The sequence below is a fragment of the Schistocerca americana genome, chromosome 11 (genome assembly GCF_021461395.2).
Source record: "Schistocerca americana isolate TAMUIC-IGC-003095 chromosome 11, iqSchAmer2.1, whole genome shotgun sequence".
NCBI lineage: Eukaryota > Metazoa > Arthropoda > Insecta > Orthoptera > Acrididae > Schistocerca > Schistocerca americana.
Genome location: NC_060129.1, coordinates 78875617 through 78903413, shown reverse-complemented (window position 1 = coordinate 78903413; position 27797 = coordinate 78875617). Strand labels below are relative to the sequence as shown.

The 27797-nt window shown below is 39.8% G+C and overlaps 1 protein-coding gene across 1 annotated transcript in view; it reads right to left on the bottom strand.

The window, feature by feature from the left end:
* LOC124553251 (plasma membrane calcium-transporting ATPase 2-like) overlaps positions 1 to 27797 on the bottom strand; it is a 631526-nt gene that overhangs the window by 370375 nt on the left and 233354 nt on the right. The window contains exon 7 of the mRNA XM_047127138.1: positions 4216 to 4418. Within this exon, the coding sequence (XP_046983094.1) occupies positions 4216 to 4418 (203 nt within the window). The remainder of the gene's footprint in view (positions 1 to 4215; positions 4419 to 27797) is intronic.

Below are 27797 nucleotides of genomic sequence, written 5' to 3'. Positions count from 1 at the left end.
TTACTTCCAGGAAGTTCCTGTTGGAGTAACATCATTGTGCTACCTGCTCGCCATGACCCAGCCAGTGTCAACCGTCAGGGTGTGGAGAGACTTCCATCCTCCTACACACCAATGCTATCAGAAGTGTATCAACAAGTGTTTACGAACCAGTGTTTTCTAGCGACTGTAGTGAAGCCACAGTATGACCATTCTGAACCTGTAACAATTTGCCACTCAGAAATTGTGGCTCATTTAGTATGTTCTGAACTGCAAGTCCATGTGTGCAGTTTCATAGCTACAGCCGAGACTGGCGAATAAAGATAAATTTTGTTGTAATTAAGAAAGTATTACTTATTCATAGTGTTCTAATTAACTGCATTATTATTAGCCACCTCAGTGCTCAAGAAACTGGACACACATATTGTGCACTTTTTCATTTTGTAATCAAAATTACCTTACTTTCACAATTTCTGTTTACACGCTTTCCTGTTTTTATGCTATTAGTTTTCCTCCCCAACAATCATTTTTGTCATACACACACAATATAAAGATCAAGAAATCATCACAAAATGTTTTGTATGGGCTGTGGCCAGGGATTGTCAGTTTTCTGTGTACATGTAAACTCATAATGATTACTGCAGACTGTAGTCACAGTACACATGGTGAGACTGTTGTTTGTGACATTGTGGCAGTTGGTTTCAGAGACAAGGAGGGGGAACATATACCATGGAGCAACAATCGCAACACAGCAGTGGTACACAATGTTGACAGTCATGTGAGCAGGTGCAGGATACGTTGAGTGAAAATAGATTCTGATGAACCAGAAGACAATGACTGGGCGCAAATTTCAAATGGCATTTATTTTGATGATTGTGTTGATTGTAATGCAGATACTGCCATGTGTTGTGTGCAAAATGATGATGAAATAATTAAAGAAATTGTGCCACTATTAGCTGAGGAAAAAGAAAAGTGGTTCTTAGGAATCCGAAGAATGAGATAGTGAATCTGAGGACTCTCCCAGCCTGTCAGAAGCACTCCATTCGGAGTACCACAAGCTTAGATAAAATTGAGAAACACTGATGACAAGATGTGCACAATAACTCAGTAACTGCATATGAACACTTGATCACAACACTGCACTGTTGCCATCCCCCCCCCCCCCCCCCCCCCCAAAAAAAAAACCTACTGTAAAGTGTATGTATCTCCTGTTTACATGTATTTTATGTTAATACTTATATTAATATAAATAATATATTAATAATTAATACACTAATATTAACACTACAAAGTTTCAATCTACTGTTAATCTCATTTGTTCATTTGTTTTAGCATGCCCCTTCAAAAATCTACAAAAGTGGTTCTACTGTATTTGCAAAATTCAGTACAATAGTTTTGTAGTCTGGATTTTTCTGATTCCAAAAACTACCACTTCTATCAGAAGAATTTGTTATTTTATTAATCACTCAACTTGGAAAATTTTCTTTTTTATCAACTTTTGACAGGCACTGGAAATCCCTGCAAAGGTAGAAACCTGTAATTTTGTGTTTTCTCTCATAATGCAGGTCATAGTTAAACCAAGTTGTTCTTTTGCTTACTGTAATTCTTGTTCTCAGGTTTTGTTCTCTTGCATGTTATTAATTACTGTGCAACATCAAATTTTGATTTTTATTCTTATGTTCGTTTGAAAATAAGTGTGCAGGACAATGTTCGAGGCAATCCCACATTAGTTATCAAACAGTACACAGCATGTTGTAAGTTCTAGTTTAGCCATTAACATATTAAAATCTCTGTGTTGTCATCAGTGAGTCTGCAATTAGTGGATGAAATGTATACTTCCTTGCAGGACAGTTGTGATTTTGGAGCAATATGAAGTTGGTCTACAGGTATCAAACATTACATCAATAACATGTATTGATGAATCAGCATGTGGGAGAGGTATCATGTAACATATTCACATACCTTTGATGTAATCTGCCAGCGATGAAATGTGAAACTGTTAGTGTTGCTTATATGATCTGGTTTAAATATTATGGCTCCAGACTATTAAAAACTCATCATCATAGAAATAAAATTGTGTTGTAATAAATATGAATGAACTGATAACAATGTGCTGCAGTAAAGTGCATAGTCTTTAATAAATGTCAATTAAACCAAGCAGGGGAGTGATTCAAGAGAGCAGATTATGAGTCAACTGAAGTTTAATTGCCACATCAGGTAAGTTACAATATCATGTGTCTGTACTCATATACATGTAATAAAGGTTAACTGACATTCAGAAATAAAGAAAGTATTTTAAGTGATGTGTGATAGAAGAACAATAAATCACTAAATTAATACCAACATGTTGAAGAATGAAGCTGCAGTAATTGCAGAAATAAATTAAGCAAGTAATAGTCTTATTTTGATGTGTATTACAAGGTAGTTGTTTTTGAAAATCCAGAAATGAGAAGAAACTCACTGAAAATCAAATACTTGTCATTTTTATTTCAACTCCAATCCTCACAGAATTTTGCCTTTCAAATGTAACATTTAAATTATGAGGTACGAGGATCATTCCAAAGCTAATATTCCCATTTATTTTTATGAAAACTACAACAAACAATAATGTAGTCACATAGCACATCAGCCACATAATGCAATTTTACCACACAGTCACAACCACTTGCCACACACATTTGATAATGGTGAACAAGAACCTGCATGCTGCACTTATAAAAATGTGACCCAGTTGAAGTTAACCACTGCCTTACAGCTTTGATGGGAGCATCTGAGTCTGAAACATGTTGTCCACATAATCTGGCTTTCACAGACCCAAACAGATACTTGAAGTTAACCACTGTCTTACAGCTTTGATGAGAGCATTTGTTTCTGAAACTTATTGGCCACATAATCTGCCTTTCACAGACCCAAACAGATAGATATGTTAGAACAGCCCTACAAAATCTGGCAACAAAATGGATCATCACAAAACTGTTGGGGGGTCTAGCATTATTGTGTGGCCAGGGGATGTTTACCTCCATCTCTGGCATGAATCTGGAAATTCAGTTTTCAGCCTAATTAGTATTGTCTCATAGTGTTCTCATTTGACAACTTCTCAAGGCTTTGAGACAACCAAAAGACCTACACCTCACCTCTTCCAGGAGACTGCACACAGCATTTTGCCTGCAGATGACTGTCTCAAACTTTATTGTCATACAATTCCACATATCAGCACTTTTGGACTTTCACTTGGATCTGGGCTAGCTGTAGTATCACTGTATCCCATCTCTCATTCTGAAAATTGTCATTTTAATATTGGATTAATCCAACAGTCCTGAAAAATATCCATTCAATGAATTTTTTTGGCCCTGTAAGCATCTGCAGGACTCATCTTGCACACATATTACGATAACTGAGGTCGCATAGCCTCTCATCTGAAGCATTATGGCTGACACTCAGCAGTGTACTAGATTCCTCTGCCTTAATCTACCAATCATCACAGACAAGTCAACTGAGATACCATTCATTATGAGGGGTGACATACGAGCAGGGTTGACTGGGGTGGCTCAAACACTTATCAATTGTTTTCTGAAATGATCTGTCCAAATATATGAAATAAAATAGATTAGAGAAACATCTGGCACATCCTTGAATGATGCTCAAAATCATGGGCAGCAAATGAAGGCTGACTGAGAATGTGCATTCTCTATTCTATTTCAAGAATTCTCTCTGTTGAATAATTTCTGGCACTCAAAATGTGTTGAAAATTATTTACATTTTCAGGTGGGTATGATAGAAATATGTCACGGTCACACAACAGCAGACTGTATGGTTTACATAATCCACCAAACAAACATCCTGTAGTATTCTTTACTATTCTAAGTTAAAAACTGGATCTCATGTGTGTCAGTTTGATAGTCCATCTGAACATTTCTCACTGGCTATGAGAATTCAGCCAAAAACCCATTGTGTAATTTTCCCTCAAATCAGCAATTAATTTTTTCTTAAATATCCTGTTACTTAAGGAAATTAATTTTCAAAACTAGACCTCATTTTGGTCAATCTGATAGCCAATTTCTACATTAACCAACTCTTCCTCTGGCAATGAAAATTCCAACAAAAATCCATCGTGTAATTTATAAAGGGACTCATTTTAGCTCCACTCAAATATTTGATCAAAAAATAGGAGGTACTAGTTTCAGAATGACCCTCGTGCATGATTTGCACACCAGAAGAGAATACGGGGCTGTTCCATACCTTAACTGAATAAGCCAGAGCCAGAGTTACAGCCAGTGGCAGACCTTCAGGCACAGCGACTACCAGCACTGTAACGCCAATGATGAAGTGTCGCACAAATTCGTTGGCATGTGAAGGCTTCCACTGCTCTTTTTCCATGACGTACGTTCTGATACAGAACTGCATGACCAGTATAATCACTATCATTGCAGAAACGAATGAGCCTGAAATTTAAAATCATAATCATTTGATACCAAATGAGCAACCTGAGAGGACAAATATGAAGTGTACAGTAAACAACAGACCAGAGGCCCAGCTCCTAACAGTGTACTGGGTGTTCAAAAAGTGACAAACCTTACTGAAACGCATTCCCCTTTAGTCACAGATATGATCCTCACTCAACTGAAGAAGATATGCATTACAGATTACATCCATTGTGATCCAGTGCACTGGTTGGTCCTGTTATAATAAGACTTGGAATGTGTCCACAGAAAAATATGGTAAGAAAACACCAAACTAGCTTGCTGTCATACACAACTATTCCTGGAGTATGCATTATACAGGGTGAAAAGTATTTGTGGTGTCACCGCCAGACACCACACTTGCTAGGTGGTAGCTTAAATCGGCCGCGGTCCATTTAGTACATGTAGGACCCGCATGTCACCACTGTGTGATCACAGACCGAGCGCCACCACAAGGCAGGTATCGAGAGACGGAATAGCACTCGCCCCAGTTGTACGGACGACATTGCTAGCGACTACACGGACGAAGCATCGCTCATTAGCCGAGCAGATAGTTAGAATAGCCTTCAGCTAAGTCAATGGCTACGACCTAGCAAGGCGCCATTAGCCTTACATAGTTTGATAGTTATCATATGAAATGTCTCATCCAGAACGCTGTAAACCAACAAGGATAATTAAAAGTTAAGTATTCGAGGAGCTGCATACTTTTCTTATTAGAATTCACTACTTATCCTGTTCCAGAATTCACGCCCGTCTGCGTTAGATAGCGTGCATTTCGGCCTCCTCTATCTACAAGGTGTTGGCACATTTGCCAACACATCAGTATTTAAGCCGACAAACTCTGGGAGGTTGTCGGGGACATCAAAACAAATATTTTTCCCTAATGTCATTTTTTCCTATGAGGATTATTTAAACCATTGAAGGCCGTATTACACTCTTCAGATGTTAGAGGCCATATTATGATCTTCGGTTGGTAGAGGGCATATTACGCTCTTCAGTTGTAGACAACTGCTATCCACCAGTGTAGTAGTGCATTGTCTCTGTTTACTAATGGAGTGATACACTGATATAGTTGGTGCATACTACGTAGCGCATCACAATGGACAAGCTGGACAGTGGGTTTATCAACAATATCCTAATTGCTGTATCCCGCATCATACTATACAACCTTTGCTGCTGGGTACCAACATCTGTGCGAGACCGGGTCATTTAGCAGATTACCTGGACAGGGATGCCATCGCACGGTAAGAATGTTGCAATTTGAGGAAGCTGTCGTGCAACATGTGGAGCGGAATCCTTCAATCAGCACTCGTGCAATTGAACGTAACATGGGGACAAATCAGACGAATGTAAGAACAGTCCTTCGAGAGCAATTGTTATGTCCATTTCACTTACAGCGTGTCCACAACCTGGAACCAGTTGATTATCCACCCAGAGCACAGTTTAAGCAGTGGTACCTGGAACAGTGTGAAATGCATCCTACATTTCTGTCCTCTGTGTTGTTTAAAGATGAAGCAACATTCGGGCGTGATGGAGTCTTCAACATGCACAATTCGCATGTTTGGGGTGAGGATAAACCACGTGCCACAGTTATTAGCACTCATCTTCATTAATGTGTGGGTCAGTGTTGTTGGGGGCTGTTTAATTGGGCAGTATCTGCTACCTAGGCCATTAAATAGCAGGCACAATTACAATTTTTCTCACCAGAACATTGCCAGAATTGCTGGAAGACACCCCGCTCCCTACAAGACAATGCATGTGGTTCCAACATGACGGTGCGCCGGCACATTTCAGTCGTCGTGTGCATCGATTCCTGGACCAACGGTTCCCAGAAACGTGGATTGGCAGAGGTGCTCCTGTACTGCGGCCAGCTCGATCCCCAGATTTGTCCCCTCTGGACTTTTTTGTGTGGGGAGAGATGCGCAACATTGTTTACGCAACTCCTGTTGCATCAGAAGAGGATCTGGTTGCTCGGATAGTAGCAGCAGCAGGAACAATTCAGGATACTCCTGTGCTTTTTGCCCGTGTCAGACGGAACACGATCCGATGGTGTAACCTTTGTATACGTGTCAATGGAGGCTTTTTGAAAATCTACTGTAATTGAAATTGGGTTGTGTTAATGTGTTGTCTCTTGATCACAAAAAATGGAAAAGTGTTTGTTGGTTTAATTAATTTGCTGTCAGAGGAATCTTCCTCTAAAGGGTTAAAAACTCCTCATAGGAAAAAATGACATTAGGGAAAAATATTTGTTTTGTTGTCCCCTACAACCTCCCAGAGTTTGTTGGTTTAAATACTTTTCACCCTGTATTGCAGATGCTACCAAAATCTTTCAACTGAAAGCACCAGCGGTACTTGTTTGACTTGCTAGCTACACATCCTCTGACTTGTGCAAAGTTTGTACAATTCCTTCCTGCCTGTCTGATCACCACTGGCACACCCACACCGCGTGGTGCAACAAATTAAGGTTGTGTCCATACAGAATTTTTACTGAACTATATGATTTAAGCTTTCAAGGATGGTGTTCACTTCAGTTAAAACTTCCAGTCTGAGAGGCCACATTCAATAGAGGGTTTGATGGGCTCTGTATTTGTGGAGCCATTAGAAGGTACTGATATTTGTCATGTGATACTTATTGCATGGTTATTTCTAGCTGGTGCCACTGTTCTTGATTAAAAGAAGTCAACAGTCATTCTGTGGGGACAGAGTTGGGAGCCATATTTTTCTACTTAACGGCATTTTCATTTCTGTTAAATTATTATAGTGTTTGTGAATTGTTATGGCTGCTCTATATAAGCACACATGCCAATGCTTTCTCTTCACTAAAATGCTCATCCTGCAGGATTTTTTAATATGTATAAATACATAAAATTTAGTAAGATGAGCATTTTAGAGAAGAAAATACATTGTAATGTGCAAAGCATAGAGTGGCCACAGAGAATAGCTCAAACACTTCAATAATTTTCACAGAAAAGAAGGTGTTAAATGAAATAAAATGTGGATGATGACTTTCACATCAACAGAACGATGATTGATTATTTTAACTGAGCACAATGGCAACAGCCAGAGACAATCACACAGTCTCCATCACTTGACAAACAGTGGTACCTTTATGCAGCTCTACATGTGCTGGAGCCCTGAGAGCAGTTGCTGTTTTACCTCTGAAGATGTCTCCTGCAGTCTGAGACAAAACTTCAGAAAGTAGCTTCACTTATCAAGCATTGGCTAGCAACTAACAAGTTTTAACTGAAGAATTCTTACTGTCTACAAGCTGTTATTTGAAGACTGTGGAAAAAACTGTATCTCTCTGTCTGTGTTTGATGTCATCTCTAACATAAATAGGCAAGATCCTCATGGATTGGTTGTGACCTGATCAGGAGCAGTTTCACCTTGACAGATGTGTGAATGCACCAAATTCACTCACTGAGTGCTAGAGATATCTTTGCACACCCAAAATGATGATGTTTGGTGTGCAACATCACTTACAAAAACATCATCATATTTTGGCAAGACAATAGTAAGGCTACGGAAAAAAAAAAAAAAAATTTCCCAAACACAGAAAAAAGTTCAGTGACACGTTGCTGCAATTTCTCAACAACTCTTACAATGCACGTTTAAGAACATGTAATATCATATACAATTATGTGAGTTACAATTTTTGAAACTCAGTTTCCCATAAGGTTGTGTTACTTTTGGAATATCCTGTACCATGAATTTCTAAATCTGTGTACAGCACCCATAACAATTCATTATGGAAGTTTACAGCACAAGACAGTGAGAGATTTTCACACAAAGGCAACTACAGGAGGTTACAAAGAGAGAGGACAGCTTGACAGTAGTTAACCGCAGGATGTGCGACTCTCAGTGCTGCCGCAGGAAATACTATAGGTAGAAAGACAATACTCCAAGCTTTCCGAAATATATGTTCCTTCTTCAGGAAGGAAAGAGGTATATGTTAGAGGAGCTTGATAAGAAAAATGTGTGTGTGTGTGTGTGTGTGTGTGTGTATGTGTGTGTGTGTGTGTGTGTGTGTGTGTGTGTGCGTGTGTGTGTGAGTGAGGAGGGGGTGAGGGAGGGTGGTGGGGGTGGAGACTCCAATTCCTTTTTCCTCGTTGAAGAAAGTACAGGAACATTGTTTGCTATGTTATGTGCTTCTTTCAGCAATTGTTAGAATTGTGCTTCTTGCAGTTAAGTAGCCTGTCACTTTGAAATTTTAGCAATTTTTTGTATTAAATTTTCCACTTTATATAGTTTGCTGAAAAAATTGCTGAAAAAATTGCTGATTGCTAAAAAAAATCTGGTAACCTCACTTGTGTAGCTCCTTAATGTTGTGGCTGAGTGGTTAAATGTCAGACTGCAAACCAAAGATGTGGAGTTCATTCCTCAGTTGGCCAGGACTTCTTTTTCTGTCATTTACCACTTCTTTTGCCTCTTTCAGTTATTTTATCAAGTCTAAACTGTCACGTCAGTATGGGGTCCATGTTAAATTGTAGGTCCCTTATGATTGCCTGAGTAACTTAGTTGAAAGGTTGAGGAAGGTATGGGCACTCACCTCCAAGATGACTATGTCTAGTGAAGTGCTGCAATGTTCAAATCAACCATTGGGCTGACAAAAGCTCTCACAAACATCCAAGATCAATTACTGTCTGCAGTTCCATTAAGATATGAAAATTTAGAGGCTTATAGGAAAAATGCTGACTAGAGATCAGTTTTGACCTTACCTCACGAAATGTACCTGGTTCACAAATTCACTCCACTTGAATTCTGATGAATGGCTGAGGTTCAGAGTTTAGCTAAATTAGCGTATAACACACTGGGGAACAATGCTAAATCAACTAACAACACAATTATTGCACTTTGACCATAGATATTAACTGCAAATTGCAGAAATTTTTTTGTTGTAAATGAGGAGGGAGGAAAAACTGAACAAATGTTATCTGATCTCTTGAGGAAACTTCTCCACAGCCAAAAAACATTGATATAGTCAGATATGTGTAAAGTAAATGAAAAGATACAATATGATCCATAGCATGTAAATCACTATGACACTGTATGCTGCCACCACCCACAGTGCTCCACTATCTTGGTAATGGCAAGAAGCATTTTCAGATGATGTGATTTTGAAGCTTAGTTTTATCATAATTATCTTTATAATCAATAAGACACTACTGTGAAAAGGACACATTGCTGCACATCCACACAGAGGAGATATTGAGTCACACACAGTCACAACAGAAAAAGTGCTACACATTCGAGCTTGCGGGCAAACACATGACCACTCTCTCTGGGCACTGAGGCTGTACTGTGAGCAACTGCACCTGATGGGAGAAGCAATCTGTGTGTGGTGGTCATGGTAAGTAGAAGAGGCTGGGATGGGTGGGGTGCACTGTTGCATGTGGGAGAATGCATGGATGTGGTTGGAACATGATAAGGCTACTAGGTGAAGTCAGGAAGTTTGAGGAGAGGGGACAGGCATGGAAACAAAGTGAAATACAGTAGGGGAAAAAGACTAATTGGTGTGTTGGTGGAATAGAAGGCCGTGTAGTGCTGGAGTGGGAGTAGGGAGTGAACACATGGGTGAAAGACAGAGAATAGAGAAGGCTGAGACCAGGGGGCTACGTGAATTTAGGATATCTACATCATAATCCGCAAGCCAGCTAATGGTGTGTGGTGGAGGTTACTTTCGGTACCACTATCTGATCCCTCCAACCCTATTCCTCTCGCGAATAGTGCATGGGAAGGTTGTCGGTAAGCCTCTGTATTGGCTCTAATTTCTCAAATTTTCTGCTCATAGTCAAAACACGAGATGTATTGGGAGTGGGGAATGGTAATATGTTGTCTGACTCTTCCTGAAAAGTGCTGCACTTAAATTTTAATAGTAAATCTCTCTGTGATGCACACTGGCCCTCTTGTAACGTCTGCCAGTGGAGTTTGTTTAGCATCTGTGTAACGTTCTATCGCCAGCTAAATGATCCCATGGTGAATTGTGCTGCTCTTTGTTGGATCTTCTCTATCTCTTCTATCAGTCCTACCTGATAGGGATCCCAGATAGATGAACAATACTGTCTGCTTTTCCCACTATCTGTTTTATATGGTCTTTCCACTTACGGTCGCTCTGGATAGTTGCACCTATATATTTTAAGGCAGACGCTGTCTACAGCTGTTTGTCATTAGTAGTGTAGCTGTACAGTAGTGAATTTCTTTTCCTATGTATGTGCAATATATTACATTTATTTACATTTAGGGTCAACTGCCAGAGTCTGCACCATTCATCAATTCTGTGCAGGTCGTTCTGCAAATTCTTACTACCTTCTGGCATTGCTACTTTGGTATAAACAGCAGCATCATCTGCGAATAGCCTTAAAGAGCACCCGACACTTTCTACTAGATCATTTATATATATTGTAAACAGCAATGGGCCTATCACACTTCCCTGTGGTACTCCAGATATTACCTTTACATCTGTTGATTTAGTTCTGTTAAGAGTGAGTTCTATCAGTGAATCCAATCACAGGCCTGCTCCAATACTCCGTAAGCTCTTTTTTTTTTTTTTTTCATTGAACGGGAGTGTGGGATGGTGTCAAATGCCATACTGAAATCAAGGAACATGACATTGACCTGAGAGCCTTGCCCACTGCACTGTTGATCTCATGGAGGAACAGAGTGAGCTGAGTTTTGCAGGATCTCTGTTTGTGGAATCCATGTTGACTTTTATAGAGGAGATGTTTATTTTCCAAGAATGTCATACTTCTTGAGCATAAAACATGTTCCATAATTCTACAATAGACTGACATCAATGATATAGGTCTATAATTGTGTGCATCTGTCTTACAGCCTTTCTTAAAAAGAGGAATGACCTGTGCCCTTTTCCAGTCGTTAGGTACCTTTCATTGCTCAAGCGATCTACAACAAATTACTGCTATAAGGGGAGCAAGTTCTTTTGATAAATCTTTATACAATATTATAGGTATCTCATCTGTTCCTGAAGCCTTTCTGCTACTAAGCGATTGTACCTGCTTTTCAGTTCCGCAATTGATTATCTCAATACCTGCCATTTCGATGTATGTATGACACTTGAAAAGAGGGACAGTGTTACCATCTTCCACAGTGAAACAACTTCGAAAGATTAAATTCAGAATTTCTGCCTACTGTCTGTTATCTTCTGTTTCGGTGCCAGTGTGGTCACTGAGAGAATGATTAGGTGATTTTGACTGACTTACTGATTTTACATATGACCAAAATCTCTTAGGGTTTTTATTCAAGTCAGCTGACAATGTCTTACTTTCAAAATCATTGAACACTTCTCTGAGATAAAGTGCTCTTTGTTTACATAGTGCTTCTGTAACACAGCCATTAAACCATGGTGGATCATTCCCATCCCTTAAAACCTTACTTGGAACATACTTGTCTAGGGAATATTGAACGATGCCTTTGAATTTTTTTCATTTCTCCACATCTTCATCCCCATCACTGAATATTTGATGCTGACTTCTGAGATCTGAAATTTGTATCCAGTCATTCTTGCTGAGCAAATATATCTTCTTACTTTCTTAATATTCCTTGTAGGACCCATCATCACAGATGCTGTCACAGCCTTATGATCACTAATACCTTCCTCTACGTTAACTGATTTGATAAGTTCAGGTCTGTTTGTTGCCAGGAGGTCTAAGACATTACCCTCATAAGTTGGTTCTCTAACTATCTGCTCAAGGTAATTTTTGGACAAGACATCCAGAACAATGCCACAGGATTTCCTGTCCCTGGCACCAGTTTTGACGGCATAACTCTCCCAATCTATACCTGGCAAGTTGAAGTCATTCCCTATCACAACGTCATGATCAAAAAATTACTAATGATACTCTGCAAGTTATGTCTGAAGTGCTCTACAACTACAGACCCTGACCCAGGTGGTCTATAAAAGTATTCAATAACCATTTTTGACCGTTCTTTGGTACTCAGTTTCACCCAGGTTAATTCTCATTTGGAATCTGTGATAACCTTGCTAGATTTTATTGAATTTTTACTGCAATAAACATACTGCCACCATTGGCAACTTACCTATCCCTATGATAAATATCCAGTCTGATCTTAGGCTTTCATTGTCACTGACGTCTGGCTTCATCCAGCTTTCTGATCCTAATACTATCTGTGCAGTATAACCTTCAGTAAGCAATACTAATTCTGGGATCTTTCCTTGGATGCTCCTGCAGTTTACTAAAATCATATTAATCTTTTCTAGTATGTAGGATACACTGCAGTTAAAAAAAGCTGATATAGGTGGGAAGGGTCCAGAGGTGCAGACTGTGAAGCAGTCACTGAAGTGAAGTGTTATATCCTAGCCAGTAATGCCACCCGAGCCCGCTGCCAAAAGGTTGGCAGCATCAAAGTCCAGACGCCGTCCGCATAAGCAGCGCCAGCGAGACAGCAAATTGCCGCAAGTCTGCGCGCGCCACCGCTGGCTTCTGGTTTCTTAAGCGCTGGAGTCGCAAGCGCTAGGACAGTTCTGTATTCGCCGCTCAGTTGTATACTCGCCACCGAATTGTGTGCTTGCTAGTCAGTTGTGTGTTCATCGCAGCAGAGTTGTTGTTTGTCGTCAGCCGACGCTGACCTAGCCGCTTCGACTCGAACTAGACAGATTTCTGTAGACACCGAGTTCACTACTGTGTTTCTGTATCTTCGTTAATAAAGATAAGTACCGACTTTTATTTAATCAGAGTGTTTGGATTTTCATCTTTCTGTTCACTGTTCCAGCGGACCGGTCGGCCCGCTATTAAAAGTGTGGCGGTGACTTCGTAAGCCGTTTCTACAGCGAATTGCTTGTCGCTACGAACACCACCACAAAATGAAGCACATTGTGTTGGGCAGTATTTTCAGAAACTGGGTGGTCCAGCTGTCTCTTGATCACAGTTTGTCAGTGGCCATTATTGTGGACAGACAACTTGTTGGTTATATACTAAGATGGTATCTGTTCTTTGACGTATTTCAACGCCTATAAGCAGCTAAGGGTGTTCATTTCATTTCATTGTAATTTAGCTTGTTGGTTGTCGTGCCCACATGGAAAGCAGCACAGTGGTTGCAACTTAAGTTTGTAGACCACATGACTGGTTTCACAGGTATCTCTGCTTGTGATGGGATAGGTAAAGCTTGTGACTGAGCTGGAATATTTGGTAGTGGGAGGATGTATGGGACAGATCTTGCATCTAGGTCTACTGCAGGGAAATGAGCCATGAGGCTAGGGGTTGGAAGTATGGGTGAAGCAGGGATGGATGAGGATATTGTGTAGGTTTGGTGGACTGTGGGAGGTGTGGAAAGGACAGTAGGTAGGACATTTGTCATTCCAGGGTACAATAAGGGGTAGCTGAAAACCTAGTGGAGAAAGTGATTCAGTTGCTCCAGTTCTGGATGGTAATGAGTGCTCCATTGTGACTGGACAGTGAGAATGTGGAAGGTAGTAGGTGACTGGGGAGACAAGGCATAGGAGATTTGTTTCTGTACAAGGTTGGGAGGCTAATTGTGGGCTGTGCAGGCCTCAGTGAGACCCTTGGTATATTTGGAAATGGACTGCTCATCACTGGATTGGATGGTCATGTGTAGCTAGACTGTGTGGAAGGGACTTCTTAGTATGGAATGGGTGGCAGCTGTCAAAGTGGAGGGACTGCTGGTGGTTGGTAGATTTGATATACCCAGCATGTAACCACAGTGCCACCAACACACAACTTAACTCTTGTATTAGCAAATAATGATAACTTACCTGACTTACATATATGCACTTATTATTTCTGTCTGTTGGTGCACAAGCATTTTTAGCAGTTAAATAAAATATTCAATAGCTAAAATTTTAATGGCAAATTGTTTAACTGCTGTAATTGAAGCATAGAGGCATTTTTGTAAGATACATTCAGTCATTATTTGCTGCTGTTGAACTCTGTATACTTTTCTGTTCACTACAAATAGCTGGAATTAACCTTTCTTACTCTGCTATAAAGTGTCTGTGAAACATAAGTAACAATTTCTGTGTTATTTACTTCACTGTCACTTGTACTGCATCAAACAGGTCCGTTCTTTTGTAGTGTGTCTACATTGTGAACTGACAACTGCAATCAAATTCCACTCGATTCATGAAATTTTATTAGTCAAAGTAAAAGCAAGTTAACAGCAAAATAATCTGAGATTAATGTTTACAGAACGAAAATTTCACAGTTCAGCTCGACTGGAGTTCATTTTTTATGCTAAACTAAGATGAACTGTTTTACACACTTAGTCTTTACAGTATTAAATTTCCTGATTCTAGAAATGGGTTGATTTTATCTATTATGTGATAATTTTAAAGTCCTTTTAATTTAAGGATTTCAATGTTTAAAAAACTGCACAGTTAATACTTCTTAAACTGCATTCCAATAAAGAAGGACATGCTTAGTTAACATTTTAAGAAGTGCATCAATTACTAACAGGTACAAGGGCTACATTTTAAGAAGTGCATCAATTACTAACAGGTACAAGGGCTATAGGCAAATTATACTGTGTTATTAACTCAATTATCTTAGGATATAGACACAATGACTGGTCAGTATTTATCATCAGAAGGCAAGTACTGTCAATAAAATTCTACATCATTTAGACAAATTTAAAAGTTTACTGACTAATGTGCATTCACTGTACAGTTCTTTACATTGGCACGACCACCACCAAACTGGTTGAAAGCACAAATGGGACAACCAGTAGCCATTTTCAGAGCAGGTTCAACACTAGCTCATTCCAGCTCGAGTGCACCAACAGGCAATGGTGGGCAGGGGTGGCAGCAAACAGCTGACATGTTAACAGTAAGGTAGTATACCTGACCTTACTACCATGACCTCACACTTGTGGTTCATGCATGCAGAGAATGCGTGCCATGGGGCTACATAGTGGGCAGCCTATACTAGCTGTGCCTGCCCGCAAGGGAGTTGATGGACATTCACCAGCGCCCAAGGTCAGCACCAGAGCAGTCTACTGTACAGGGACCTGACTGCCTGCTACTGCTGCTGTTGCTGCTACACCACTTGGGCTATCTGGATCCTCCAAGCTCACTCTATTTTACCTCAACTCAGCAGACATGAACTTGCTCTTTGACACATACTCACATCCTGCCACCCCTCCTGGACTCACCTTCCATTATCAACTGTCCTTTTCCTCCACCAGCACATTTTTTATTTACGTGATTATTTAATGTATTTCACTTTTACTTACCTATCTTCATCATTCTGTACCTCTCTCTGTCATTGGTGTTTCCCATCTTCTTATCTGCTTCCTACCTAGTTATCTGTTGCACTGTTCATTCCACTGCAGTATTCTGCCTTTACTTTTCTCCTTATGTGTCTATCTTCTGTTGACAAACTGGCTGGCACTGTGATGTAATCTTTCACCATCTACTTTCTGTGATGCTTCCACCTTCATCTTTGTCTCCACTTCTCCTCTCTACAAGTGGGTATTGCATCCCAGATTCTGACTGAGCAACCCCTCTTTACAAACCTTCTGCAAGTTTCCCTCTGCATCTACATCTCCATATGTACTCTGCAAGCCAATACATAGTGCATGGTGGAGGCTATCTTGTACCACTGCTAGTCATTTTCTTTCCCCTTCCACTCACAAACGAGACAGAGGGAAAACCACTATCCATGTGTTTCTGTTTGAGTCAAAATTTCGATTATGTTGTGCACTGTCCTCACACAAGTTGTAAGCTGGCAGCAGGGGACTCATTCTGCAGTCAGTCACAGGTGCCATTTCTTAAACTTTCTCAATAGTGTTTCACAATGTACCAGCATGAGCCAAAGGTGAGAGCTTGTTCCTGAAAGTGTACTATTTATCACAAACCACTGGCTCCCTGTTACTCCACACCGTCCACATAGGAGCCACGGATACCTATGCAGTTGATGACTGACCAAGTTATCATAAGCTGGAACACTTTGGCATACACTGTACACAACATCTGTGGCAGCCACTTGAGAATCTTCCTCTGGCACATATAAATAGTGGCCATTTGGCCATTGAATTGGCAGGTCAATGAGTTGGTGTTTGCAGTAGTATCGGCTCCTGCCATAAGGCCACCGTCGCCCAGCTGTTATATTGATTGCACTGCCTGGGATCCAGCCCTAGCACTGATAGGCTCAGGGCCTAGCTGAAATCCTTAACTGAAATCCTTCCAGTCAATGAGACATTCCCCATGCCAGATGCCACCATGCAGATACAGAACCTGATGATGATGATGATGATGATGATGATGATTATGATGATGTTTGGTTTGTGGGGCATTCAACTGTGTGGTCATCAGCACCCGTACAAAGTCCCAATTGTTACACAGTCAAATTTTTACAAAGTCCAATCAAGCCACTGTCACGAATGATGATGATAATGATAAAATGGTGAGGACAACACACACAACCAGCCCCTGGGCAGAGAAAATTCCCAACACGGCAGGGAATCGAACCCGGGACCCCGTGATCCACAGGCAGCAACACTGGCCACTAGACCACGAGCTGCAGACAGTTGCAGGACCAGGTTCCATATTCTGACGCCTTTGTTGCCACAGGCCATAGCCGTCAACCAGTCAGCCTCTCCTACAGCTGAGCCACCTCATCCCACAGCTGAAGCAGGACAAATGGCTGCCTAGGAATGGAAACATCACTGGGTCACCTCTTTGTTGTGCTGAACCGGGTGTAGCAACTGCAGGCTATCTCTCCTCTGCCCATTGTGCACTATGATCTGTGGATTTGAAGTCCCCAACCCTACCTCACATAGGTATGAGTCTACTGTTATAAACCACCGGGAAATAAATAAATGTTTCCAGTATCCTCAAGCTGCTTACCTCCTGTAGTGAACATCAACACCCCTACAGTGAAAATGTCATCTTCCATCCAAGGATTCCCATTTGAGTTCATGGAGTATTTACGTAAAGCTTGTATGTTGATCAAACCTAATGATAACAAATCTGGCAGCACAACTCTGAACTGCTTCTGACCATTTCATATCATTTCATTATGTTATGCCCAGATATTTAATCAGCATGACAGTGTCAAGCAGCACATTGCCTATGCTGCTCTTTCCTCTCTGACAAATGAACCAAAAGTTCCAAAAGCTAGGATAGGGTTTTGTAATTCTATATGCTTCTTTCGCAAGTATTTAGTATTTTTCCTGCAGGTGATAACTAATAGGCAACAATTCCATTTCCCAGTAATTTTATAATTTTTACACATTAATATGTTATATATCTACAGAGTCACTTACTGTATGTAATTGGTGAGTGCTGTTTTGGACAGCAAATAGCACCCACCAACCAGCAAGCTGTAACCCTTTGACTGTTCCGTGTCAGACTACACAAACAACTTTCCTCGTTTTCATGTATAAGTTTTCACACAGATTATGTATGTCTTCTTCTTTTCTCACTGATCTCATAAGTGAGCTGACATAGGGAGTCTTGTAGGGCATTCTTTATGTTTGCCACCACCTCTTTTCTTTCACTCTATTTGAATGATTTTGAATATTTCTATGATTATATTCAAGTACAAGTTTTTGATAGTCAATTTTTGTCACATATTTGCAAAATAATAAAAATCTTTTGAATGTCATCATATCCAAAATATGGATGAATAATTTCTTGCACCACTTTAGAAGACTTAGGTGTACTTTACACTGTTTAGATGAGCATGCTGCTTTGAGTGACTAATCACAATGAATTGTTGTAATCAATTACCACACTCAGTTTCAATTACAGGACACCAGTCTTCCAATCTCTCTAAATGCATTTCAGCTTTGTGAAATGGTGATAGCACCCAAATACCTTTCTTGTCCTGCAGTTTCAGAGTGATAAGCTTTCCCGATTTTGACAAGTGGAATGTTATTTCTCATCCATTATAGCCATTTCTTTGTGAATTCACCTCATTGTACCATATGTGCTTGTTGCTCTGTCACAGAGCAAACAGAACAGGGGTTGGGGGGGGGGGGGGGGGACTCATACTAATTACTGACAAACAAAATATGCCATTTATCCAAATATGGCTGGATTAATGGGACAGTTGTACTTTCAGGTACTCTTGATCCAGCTTATCAATGTCTGTTTCTGCAACAACAAAAATGGCAAAATCTAGTATATAATTTATCTCACATCACAACTAATAATAATTTCAATAGTGAATCTACTTCTCCTTGCCAGGATATAATGCTTTACTTCCCTGATAGCACTGAAACATCAGTGATTTGTGTATGCAGGGTTTTTGATAGGGCAGAGAGTTTCCTTGAAAGCTTTTCAAAAATGTTGTACAATTTGTCTAGTTCTGAACATATAACCCCTGTATAGACACAAGATGTTGTCATGAGTGGAGCAGTCTCATCAACAGAAGACATTGCTCCCCCAGAGTGTACTTTGGTAAAAAATGGTGCTTCCGACAAATGATCAGTTGATCAACAATCACCAAGGATGCCTCAGCTTTAACCTTTTCACTCTAGCCATTAGAAATGAAGGTGCAATGTAAATATACATTTGAGAGAGATTTGTGTCATGACACTTGTTTGTTTTGGATTTTGTCTTTGCTTCATGGGCTAACTGATATATATGGTAATTATTTGTTCTCGTTGATTCTCATATTAACAAAAAGTCTGAAGAAACACAGCCAGACATTACTCACGTTTACCTAGGCTCTCTGGTCCAAAGAATATCTATCAAAGGGATTCTTCTTTGGATTTATATTTGAAGAATATCTATCAAAGGGATTCTTCTTTGGATTTATATTTGCATGTTTGTACTTCATTTGTGTTTTGACATTTGGCTGTGTTGCTTCTATATGCAAGGCTGCAGACAGCAGTAAATGTCTTCTCAAAGTTGTTGGCACTGCAGTATTTATTACATGGCATGAAGACTGAAAATCAGCTTGTATGGATTGCAAATCATTCATAAAAGAATCTTCTTCTTCTGAAATATGTCTGCTGATGAATATTCTTCAGAATTCCTTTCCATCATATCTATTTCAGTGTGATAAGTTTTTTAACAACCATCCACCAATACATCCTCCACTCTATAAATGACAATGAACGTCAAAGCTTTATTATTATTATGAAAACTTTTACCATGAACAGTGACCTTAACAACAAGATGTAACGTTAAACACTCACATGTAAATGTGATGTAAGAGGACTGAAACTACATTGTGTTGATAGTCTTAGCACATTAGCACATTTGCAGGTAATTTTATGAAACACTTCACTACCAGGTTTTGACATGCTCTGGTTCATTGTTCAACTCTTCTTGGTGAATAATGAACATCACTAAAAGAATATAATTTTTCTAAACAAAACATTTGTATGTTCAGGTAGATGGAAACATAAAAATATTAACTCACCAGCACTCTATTTAATATCACTTACTGATAGCCCTGTACCAAGATTTTGATTTTTTTTTCTCAGAACAAACTGTTCAAAAATGTCTTGCACCATCATCATGATTCAATAATCAGGGTTTTCTATTTTAATAATTAAGAAAAGGGGGGAAACATCTTTCTCAATACTCTTTCAGCAACTGAAAATCAGTGCACACTTGCGTAATGGAGGCAAACGTAAGTCACAGACATACATGCTGTATTACTGTAGCATGCCACAACAGCTGTCAAAGTAAAATGGCACAGCACATTGACAAATACGAGTATTGTGCTATAATTCATTGTCTGCATTTGAAGCTGAACAATGCTGCAATGCATTGGTGGAAATGTACAGTAAGATGTGCCACACCATATTACACAGTGGTTATATGGTACATATGTTTCCAGAATGATCAAACAAATGTGAATGATGAATGCGAAGAATGAAGTGAACCACCACTTCTCTCCAAAAATACAGGAAACACAGGAGAGGTGGGGGCCCTGGTGGTCAAACAACAACATATCAGAATTGAGGCGATGGTGGAGAAAGTGAAAGTTGGTCACGGATGTTTTCAACATCTTGCACGACATTTTGAAGAAAAAAAAGGTCACTGCCCCTTGGTATTTGTGACAGCTCACACCCATTAAAAAAGCCACAAAACTGAGACAGCGGCAGAAATGTTGGAGCTTCTTTACCCACTTAACCCCCACAGATGAGTACTGGGTGTATAATTCTGACCCTGAGTCAAAGGAACAGAGCAGGTAGTGGAAACCTGTGGATTCACTGCCACCAGAAATGGCTAAAGAAATGACTATCATTGGGTAAGGTGATGCAAAGTGTGACTGCTGCAGTGCAGTGGTAGCACTTTATGCTCATAAGGATGCAAACTGTCACAGGAGCACACTACCAAAATCTCCTAGTGATGTTATGGGCCACTTTCGACATGAAAAATCGCAGAAAGGTATTCAGGAAGGGGGGGGGGGGGGAGGTGTTTTTGACTTCTTCCTCCTATGTCCATGAAGAAACCATTGCATGTAAGACATTTCCATATTAGCAAGGGGGTTTTCAAGCAAGAATGTCTCCCGGACAGCCAAAATACCAATTTATACAACTACAGTGTCTGCCACGTCATTAATCAATGAGAAAACTGCATGCACCGAAGGATGAATTTGCTGAGAAGGACTACCACCGTCATGGAAGTTCAGGGTCACAAACTCGATTTTTTTAGAAGTGACATTTAAAACTTCATGACTACTCCTGATAAAGTTACATTCTTAGTGAGGTATGCTGGGTATCCAGTTGCAAAGGGTACAATGTGATTTGTACATGCTATTCAGTCAAGCAAGCCTCTTACAATCCTTTCAGTCTCAGTCCATAACTGCACCAACACTTTATGCAACAAGGATTGTTACCATAGGAAATTTCTGGCCAAATCAGTGTAGACCAGAGACATCACTCACACTTTCAATGATATTGTGAGACACAAAACATTCAAGACTGCCTAGTAGTGGTCACCTGAGGTCAACAACATCAGCAAATGAATGATATCTAAGATAACAGCTCATAGATACCCATAGGAGAATGCAACAAAATTGTATGCCAGAGACCAGAAATTAGCTCTATAATACTCACTTTAAACTCGCCAGTAGGTCCTATGATGACACCTCCAAACTCATTGTCTCCATACACTTCAACCTGACTCACCAGTATCCACCACTGGCTTCTAACCAAAAACTCATCACTAGAGTCTATAGTCCATGCAAGGACTCTACCCTTATAGAGAGAGTGAGGTCACAAGTTCACAATATGCTGATGACAACCAAAGATCCTTTCTTTCAATGTGGATGCACACAATGCCCAACCTCTTAAGGGGATCAGGGACTGCAAGTACAGTGTTCATATGCAGGTTACACTAAATCAGTAGTGCCTGTGTGTTGGTGTGTGTGTGTGTGTGTGAGAGAGATTAAGTCATAACCACAAGTTGCTATGACCAAAATAACACACAAATAACAACCTTTTTAGTCACAGGGATATAACAGTGATGTTGCTATCTGCCCATTTTTGTTTGACAGAGCACAATCTTTTCCTCATTGTGGAAGTGGAATGAACAGGAATACAACCACTGTGCTAACTTTTTCATCTGAAGTGTGAACTACAGCAATGCACTTTTCCCAGACACCATTCTTCCTCTTATGGAGCACACTTGTAATTGTTTGCATTACATCACTTAATTTTCATCTTGGAAAGTCTCACTAAAAACAAGCCTTGTTAGTCCATGGTCTCACAAAAAACAGGTCCATCTGATCCAAAAAATTGGTCATTTTTGCTTTTTGGGTGCTACTTTACAACAGCTACATCACACACTCAACTTCTGAACTACGTCATGACTAGCCTTACACTCCCACACACTTCAGGAAAAGAGAATATGTCAACAAGTTGGAAGCAGCTGCAGCACCACTGTTCTCAGACTTGTCACACTCATGGGCAGTGGGGAGGAAGGCAGCCAGTACAGCACTGACATAAAAGTTGCACTTGATTTTTAATGTATGCTGTCCTCAACTCATACTCGTTCCAATCTCTACTGTGTGCTGCCTTGTTGGAGGCACTGGGAGGGTGTTTCAATCCAGACAGTACAAGACAATCTCCACACAATCAACTTGCCTTTAGACATACCTTTCGAACAACAATACAAATAAGCATAGCTTAATCACCATGGTGCATGAAGGAAGTGGGCATGGGGATAGCTGGAATGGAACCTGGATCAATGGTGCCAGTTTTTCTTCAATGGTGAGTCCAGGATTTGTAAAATGCCTGACATTAATTGTTTATGAGTGTGCAGGTAGCCAGGTAGCAATGCACAGCTCAAAAATGCAATCTCACATGTTTAGCAAGGAGGTAGGTCAGTCATATTTTTGTCTTTCTTTGATTTATTCTCATGAGATATTCCATGCTCAGTGGACTGGTGATTTCACTGAACTTGTACCATAATTCTTTCTTGATTTCACTGAGAATAGCAATGTCATCAGCAAATCATATTCCCTATTGAGTTCAAGCTGCTTACTTTGCCTTGTTACCTTTAGGATAGCATGGACGATATTTTTCAAAAATCTGATGATATGTCTCCAGGCTCGCACATCACACCAATTTGACAGCCAATTGGCTCACACTCATTATATTGACTTCAGAAACTCTGAAGGAATATTATCTTTTAGTTCTGCCTTATTTGATCACAAGTCTTCAAAAGCTCTATTACACTCTGACTCTAATACTGGATCCTCTAAGTCTTACAAACCGACTACCATTTCTGCCTCAGTCATGCCAGCAGACAAGTCCTTCCACTCATAGAGGCCTTCAAATGTACTCTTTCCATCTATCCGTTCTCTCCTCTGTGCATAACAGTGAAATTCCCATTGAAATCCTAATGTTGCATCTGACTGCACTGAAGGTGTACTCTAGAAGAGTGATACCTCTCACCACTGCTGAGTGTAATTTGAGGGCTGTTCTGCAGCATGATTTTCCAATGTGTTTTCCAGCTATAAGGTCAACATTTTGGCTATGAGTTCATATTTCTACAAGATAATGCACAAAGACATCACACTGATCTTGTTAACACTTTTCTCTATGTGGCAAGTATGACACAATGGAATGGCCTTTGTATCACAGTCTTAAAATTAAAGTTCTTTCATTCTTATAGCACCAGTGTGGCAAAAACTCCCTTTATAAATTCTGCTCACTACGAGTAGGCACCCAGAGGAACCTATATGGGTTTGTGAGAAATGTTTGCATTCACACAGTACACTTAGTGACATAATTCCTTAAAATAAAAATAAAAAAAAAATTGTATGACTTACAACTATATGAGTAGGAAAGTTTGCTTGTACACTACTCATTATCAAAACCATGTTTCATAAACAAATTTTGCAATAAGAGAATTTACAGTTAAGTCAGCAACATTAGTTTGTGGCCAGTAAGATGTTTAGGAGTGGTGAATATATTAGAAGACCATGTAGTACAGTTTGGCCTTGGTGTGCTGTGTTTGCATAAAGGAAGTCATTACCTCAATTTAGAACCTTTTCCCTACTGCATGTAGGATCCAGTCCCCTCCCCCAATCACATGTGAGGAACAAAATGCTAATGGGAAACTGAGAGCCTATGTAAAAATGTAAAAGAAATGTTGGTCTTCAAGCATGGTGTCATGGCTTTATGAGGTAACACATATAGCAAAAGATTGGTTCTTCAAGTACTAATAACCACAATTTTTATACAGCCACATCACTTGTGCATTAACATGATGATAAGAATTCTTACAACATTGATTTGACTGGATCTATGCAGACACTAATTTTTAAATTTATGAAGAAATGTAATTTTCAAACTAACCATTTATTTAAATAAGAAAAAATTTTAAAAATATTTTCTGAGCCAGCACCAGAAAACTTGTGCATGTACAAATTAACAATGAACATATCTGTATTACTATTATTACAAAATTTAAGTTGTTTTCTTATTGTAGATGGACAAGAGTGACTTTATTTTTATTCTTCAGTGTTTTTGTTGTTGTGGGTTTATTACTGTACTTTAAAATCATTTGTACAGGATCTCCATTGTGTGGTATCCTGACAGCCTGGCAATAGATAAGTCTTAAAGATAATGGTTATCAATTCACTTTCCCATCCATTTTAATATTTATTTTATGTGTCATTAAACACTTTTTCTCTCTCCATTCTACAGGGCGTAATGCATCTGCTTTGAGAAGCTACTGCTGGTAACCTGCTGTGGTTAGTCTGATACACTCATAGTCATGTATTTTGTTACAGAACTACTCTGTCTCATTAAAAGTATCTGGACACCTCTGGACACCTATAAGTGTGTATTAATATGGGATGTGTCCTCCCTTCACCTTTATGATGGCTTCAACTCAGCCGCAGACACTTTCAATGAGGTGTGTAAATGTCTGTGGACAAACAGGAGCCCACTGTTTCTCAAGAACAGAAACTGGAGAAGGTAGTAGTGTTGGGTACTGGAGTCTGGAGTAGAGTGAACATTCTACCTTATCCCAAAGGTGTTCCATTGGGTTCAAGCTGGGGCTCTGGACAGGTCAGACCACAAACCATTTCCTCACAGATGCTGCTCTACGACAGGGTGCACTGTCAAGCTGATACAATCACCACCTTCAAACTGTCCCTCTACTGAACACAGTAAATGATGCTGTAAAATGTGTTCATACCCCTCAGCATTTATCATTTTCTTAAGAACAATAAGGTTCAAATGGTTCAAATGGCTCTGAGCACTATGGGACTTAACATCTATGGTCATCAGTCCCCTAGAACTTAGAACTACTTAAACCTAACTAACCTAAGGACAGCACACAACAATAAGGGAATCATGTTCTAGCCACAGAAAACATTGCAATACTGTAACATAACTTCCTCTGTACATCATTGTCGGTGCTACAGTTGGCGACAGGAAATGTTCTCTCAGCACTTGGCGAACCCAAACTCTTCCACTGGATTGCCAGAGGGCATAGCATCATTCCTCACTCCAAATAATTTGTTTACAGCCATCCACCACCCAGTGGCATCGCTTCTTACACCACCTATAGCACTGCTTTGCACAGACTACAGAAATGTGTGGCTCATGTGGATCTGCTCAACCATTGCTCCCCATTCTCCCCACAGTCAGTGGGCTAGCTGGACTGCTGGTAGCAATCTGGAACTCACAAGTAATTCCTTCCACTGATTTTGTGTAATTTTTAAAAACCACCCTCTACAATGCTCGACAGACACTGTCTGTCAGAAGGTGTGATATGCCCATTCTCGAATAAGTTGTGGTTGTTCCTTCGCATTTCAATTTCACGATAACTCCACGAGCAGTCGATTTGGGTAGCTTTAGAATGGCTGTAATGTCCCTGATGGATTTGTTACTCAGGTGACATCTGATGAGCAGTCTGCATTCCAAGTCATTGAGCTTTCCTGACTGGTCCATTCTGCTGTTACTACCTCTTTACTGACAACACAGTATTCCCCAACTTATTTTATATTGGCAAGTCCATCTCACACGATCAATTCCATATTACTTTTCACCAGATAGTGTGTGTACATTAAAGTCTCCAGAATAAAACTTTTACTCTGCTGCAGAGTGTCCACTGATTTGAAACTCCTGACATATTAAAAGTGTGTGCCAGACCATAACACAAACCTAGAATCTTACTTTTCACCAGCAATCCTCTTACCAATGCAAATATCCCCGCAAGACTATGACCCACCCTAATAGCTCTACTTCTACCAGTGCCACTTTCCTACTTTCCAAATTTCACGATGCCCCTACAGACATTGCCAGACTAGCACACCTAGTAGACTACCAAGAAATACCTCAACCACAACTTACAGCTGTGCCAAGATGTTTTGTTATAGCACACACTTCACTGCAGAATGAAAAATTCATTCTGGAAATAATCCCCCAAATGTCACTTCTCCACAATATCCTTTGTTGCAGGAGTGCTAGTCCTGTTGGACACACATGAGAACTTCTGTGAAGAGTGGGAGGTAGGAGATAGGTACTGGCAGAAGTAAAGATGTGAGGGCAGATAGTGAGCTATGCCCAAATACCTAGGATGTTAAGAGGATTGCTGGTGAAAGGTAAGGTTCCAGGTTTGAGTCTCGCAAGGAGAGGTCCCCAGTGGTGCGGCACACTTTTGAAATAATCTATATAGTGACATAGCTTACGGTCCAAGGAGCTATACCCTGCAGTCATTCACCCACATGGGCCCTCGTTTGTAAGTAATTGAAAAAAATAAAAATAAAAAAAAATAAAATTCAGAATTTCACATAATACTCTATATTTTATAGCTTTAAATACAGCATTAGTTTACAGGCTTATTGCATAGCTTATGGTTAATGTAATGACTTCATATGCAAGAGAATGTGGGTTTGAATCTGACCAGGTAAATAAGAAACGTTGTATTTTTAAATTCTTATTGGAATTATTTGTATTATTATTTTATTTAATTAATTGGTTTGAATGTATTTTTTTTCTATTCCTTCATCATATCATATTAATCATCATATGAAATACATCATTTGCTCTAATTTCTCTTGCAATAAGTCTTCTTCAAGAAGAATATAATAATTCTAATCCCAAAGAAAGCAGGTGTTGACAGATGTGAAAATTACAGAACTATCAGTTTAATAAGTCACAGCTGCAAAATACTAACACGAATTCTTTACAGACGAATGGAAAAACTGGTAGAAGCCAACCTCGGGGAAGATCAGTTTGGATTCCGTAGTAATGTTGGAACACGTGAGGCAGTACTGACCCTACGACTTATCCTAGAAAATAGATTAAGGAAAGGCAAACCTACATTTCTAGCATTTGTAGACTTAGAGAAAGCTTTTGACAATGTTGACTGGAATACTCTCTTTCAAATTCTCAAGGTGGCAGGGGTAAAATACAGGGAGCGAAAGGCTATTTACAATTTGTACAGAAACCAGATGGCAGTTATAAGAGTCGAGGGGCATGAAAGAGAAGCACTGGTTGGGAAGGGAGTGAGACAGGGTTGTAGCCTCTCCATGATGTTATTCAATCTGTATATTTAGCAAGCAGTAAAGGAAACAAAAGAAAAATTTGGAGTAGGTATTAAAATCCATGGAGAAGAAATAAAAACTTTGAGGTTCGCCGATGACATTGTAATTCTGTCAGAGACAGCAAAGGACCTGGAAGAGCAGATGAATGGAATGGACAGTGTCTTGAAAGGAGGATTTAAGATGAGCATCAACAAAAGCAAAACGAGGATAGTGGAATGTTGTCAAATTATGTCGGGTGATGCTGAGGGAATTAGGTTAGGAAATGAGACACTTAAAATAGTAAAGGAGTTTTGCTATTTGGGGAGCAAAATAACTGATGATGGTCGAAGTAGAGAGGATATAAAATGTAGACTGGCAATGGTAAGGAAAGCATTTCTGAAGAAGAGAAATTTGTTAA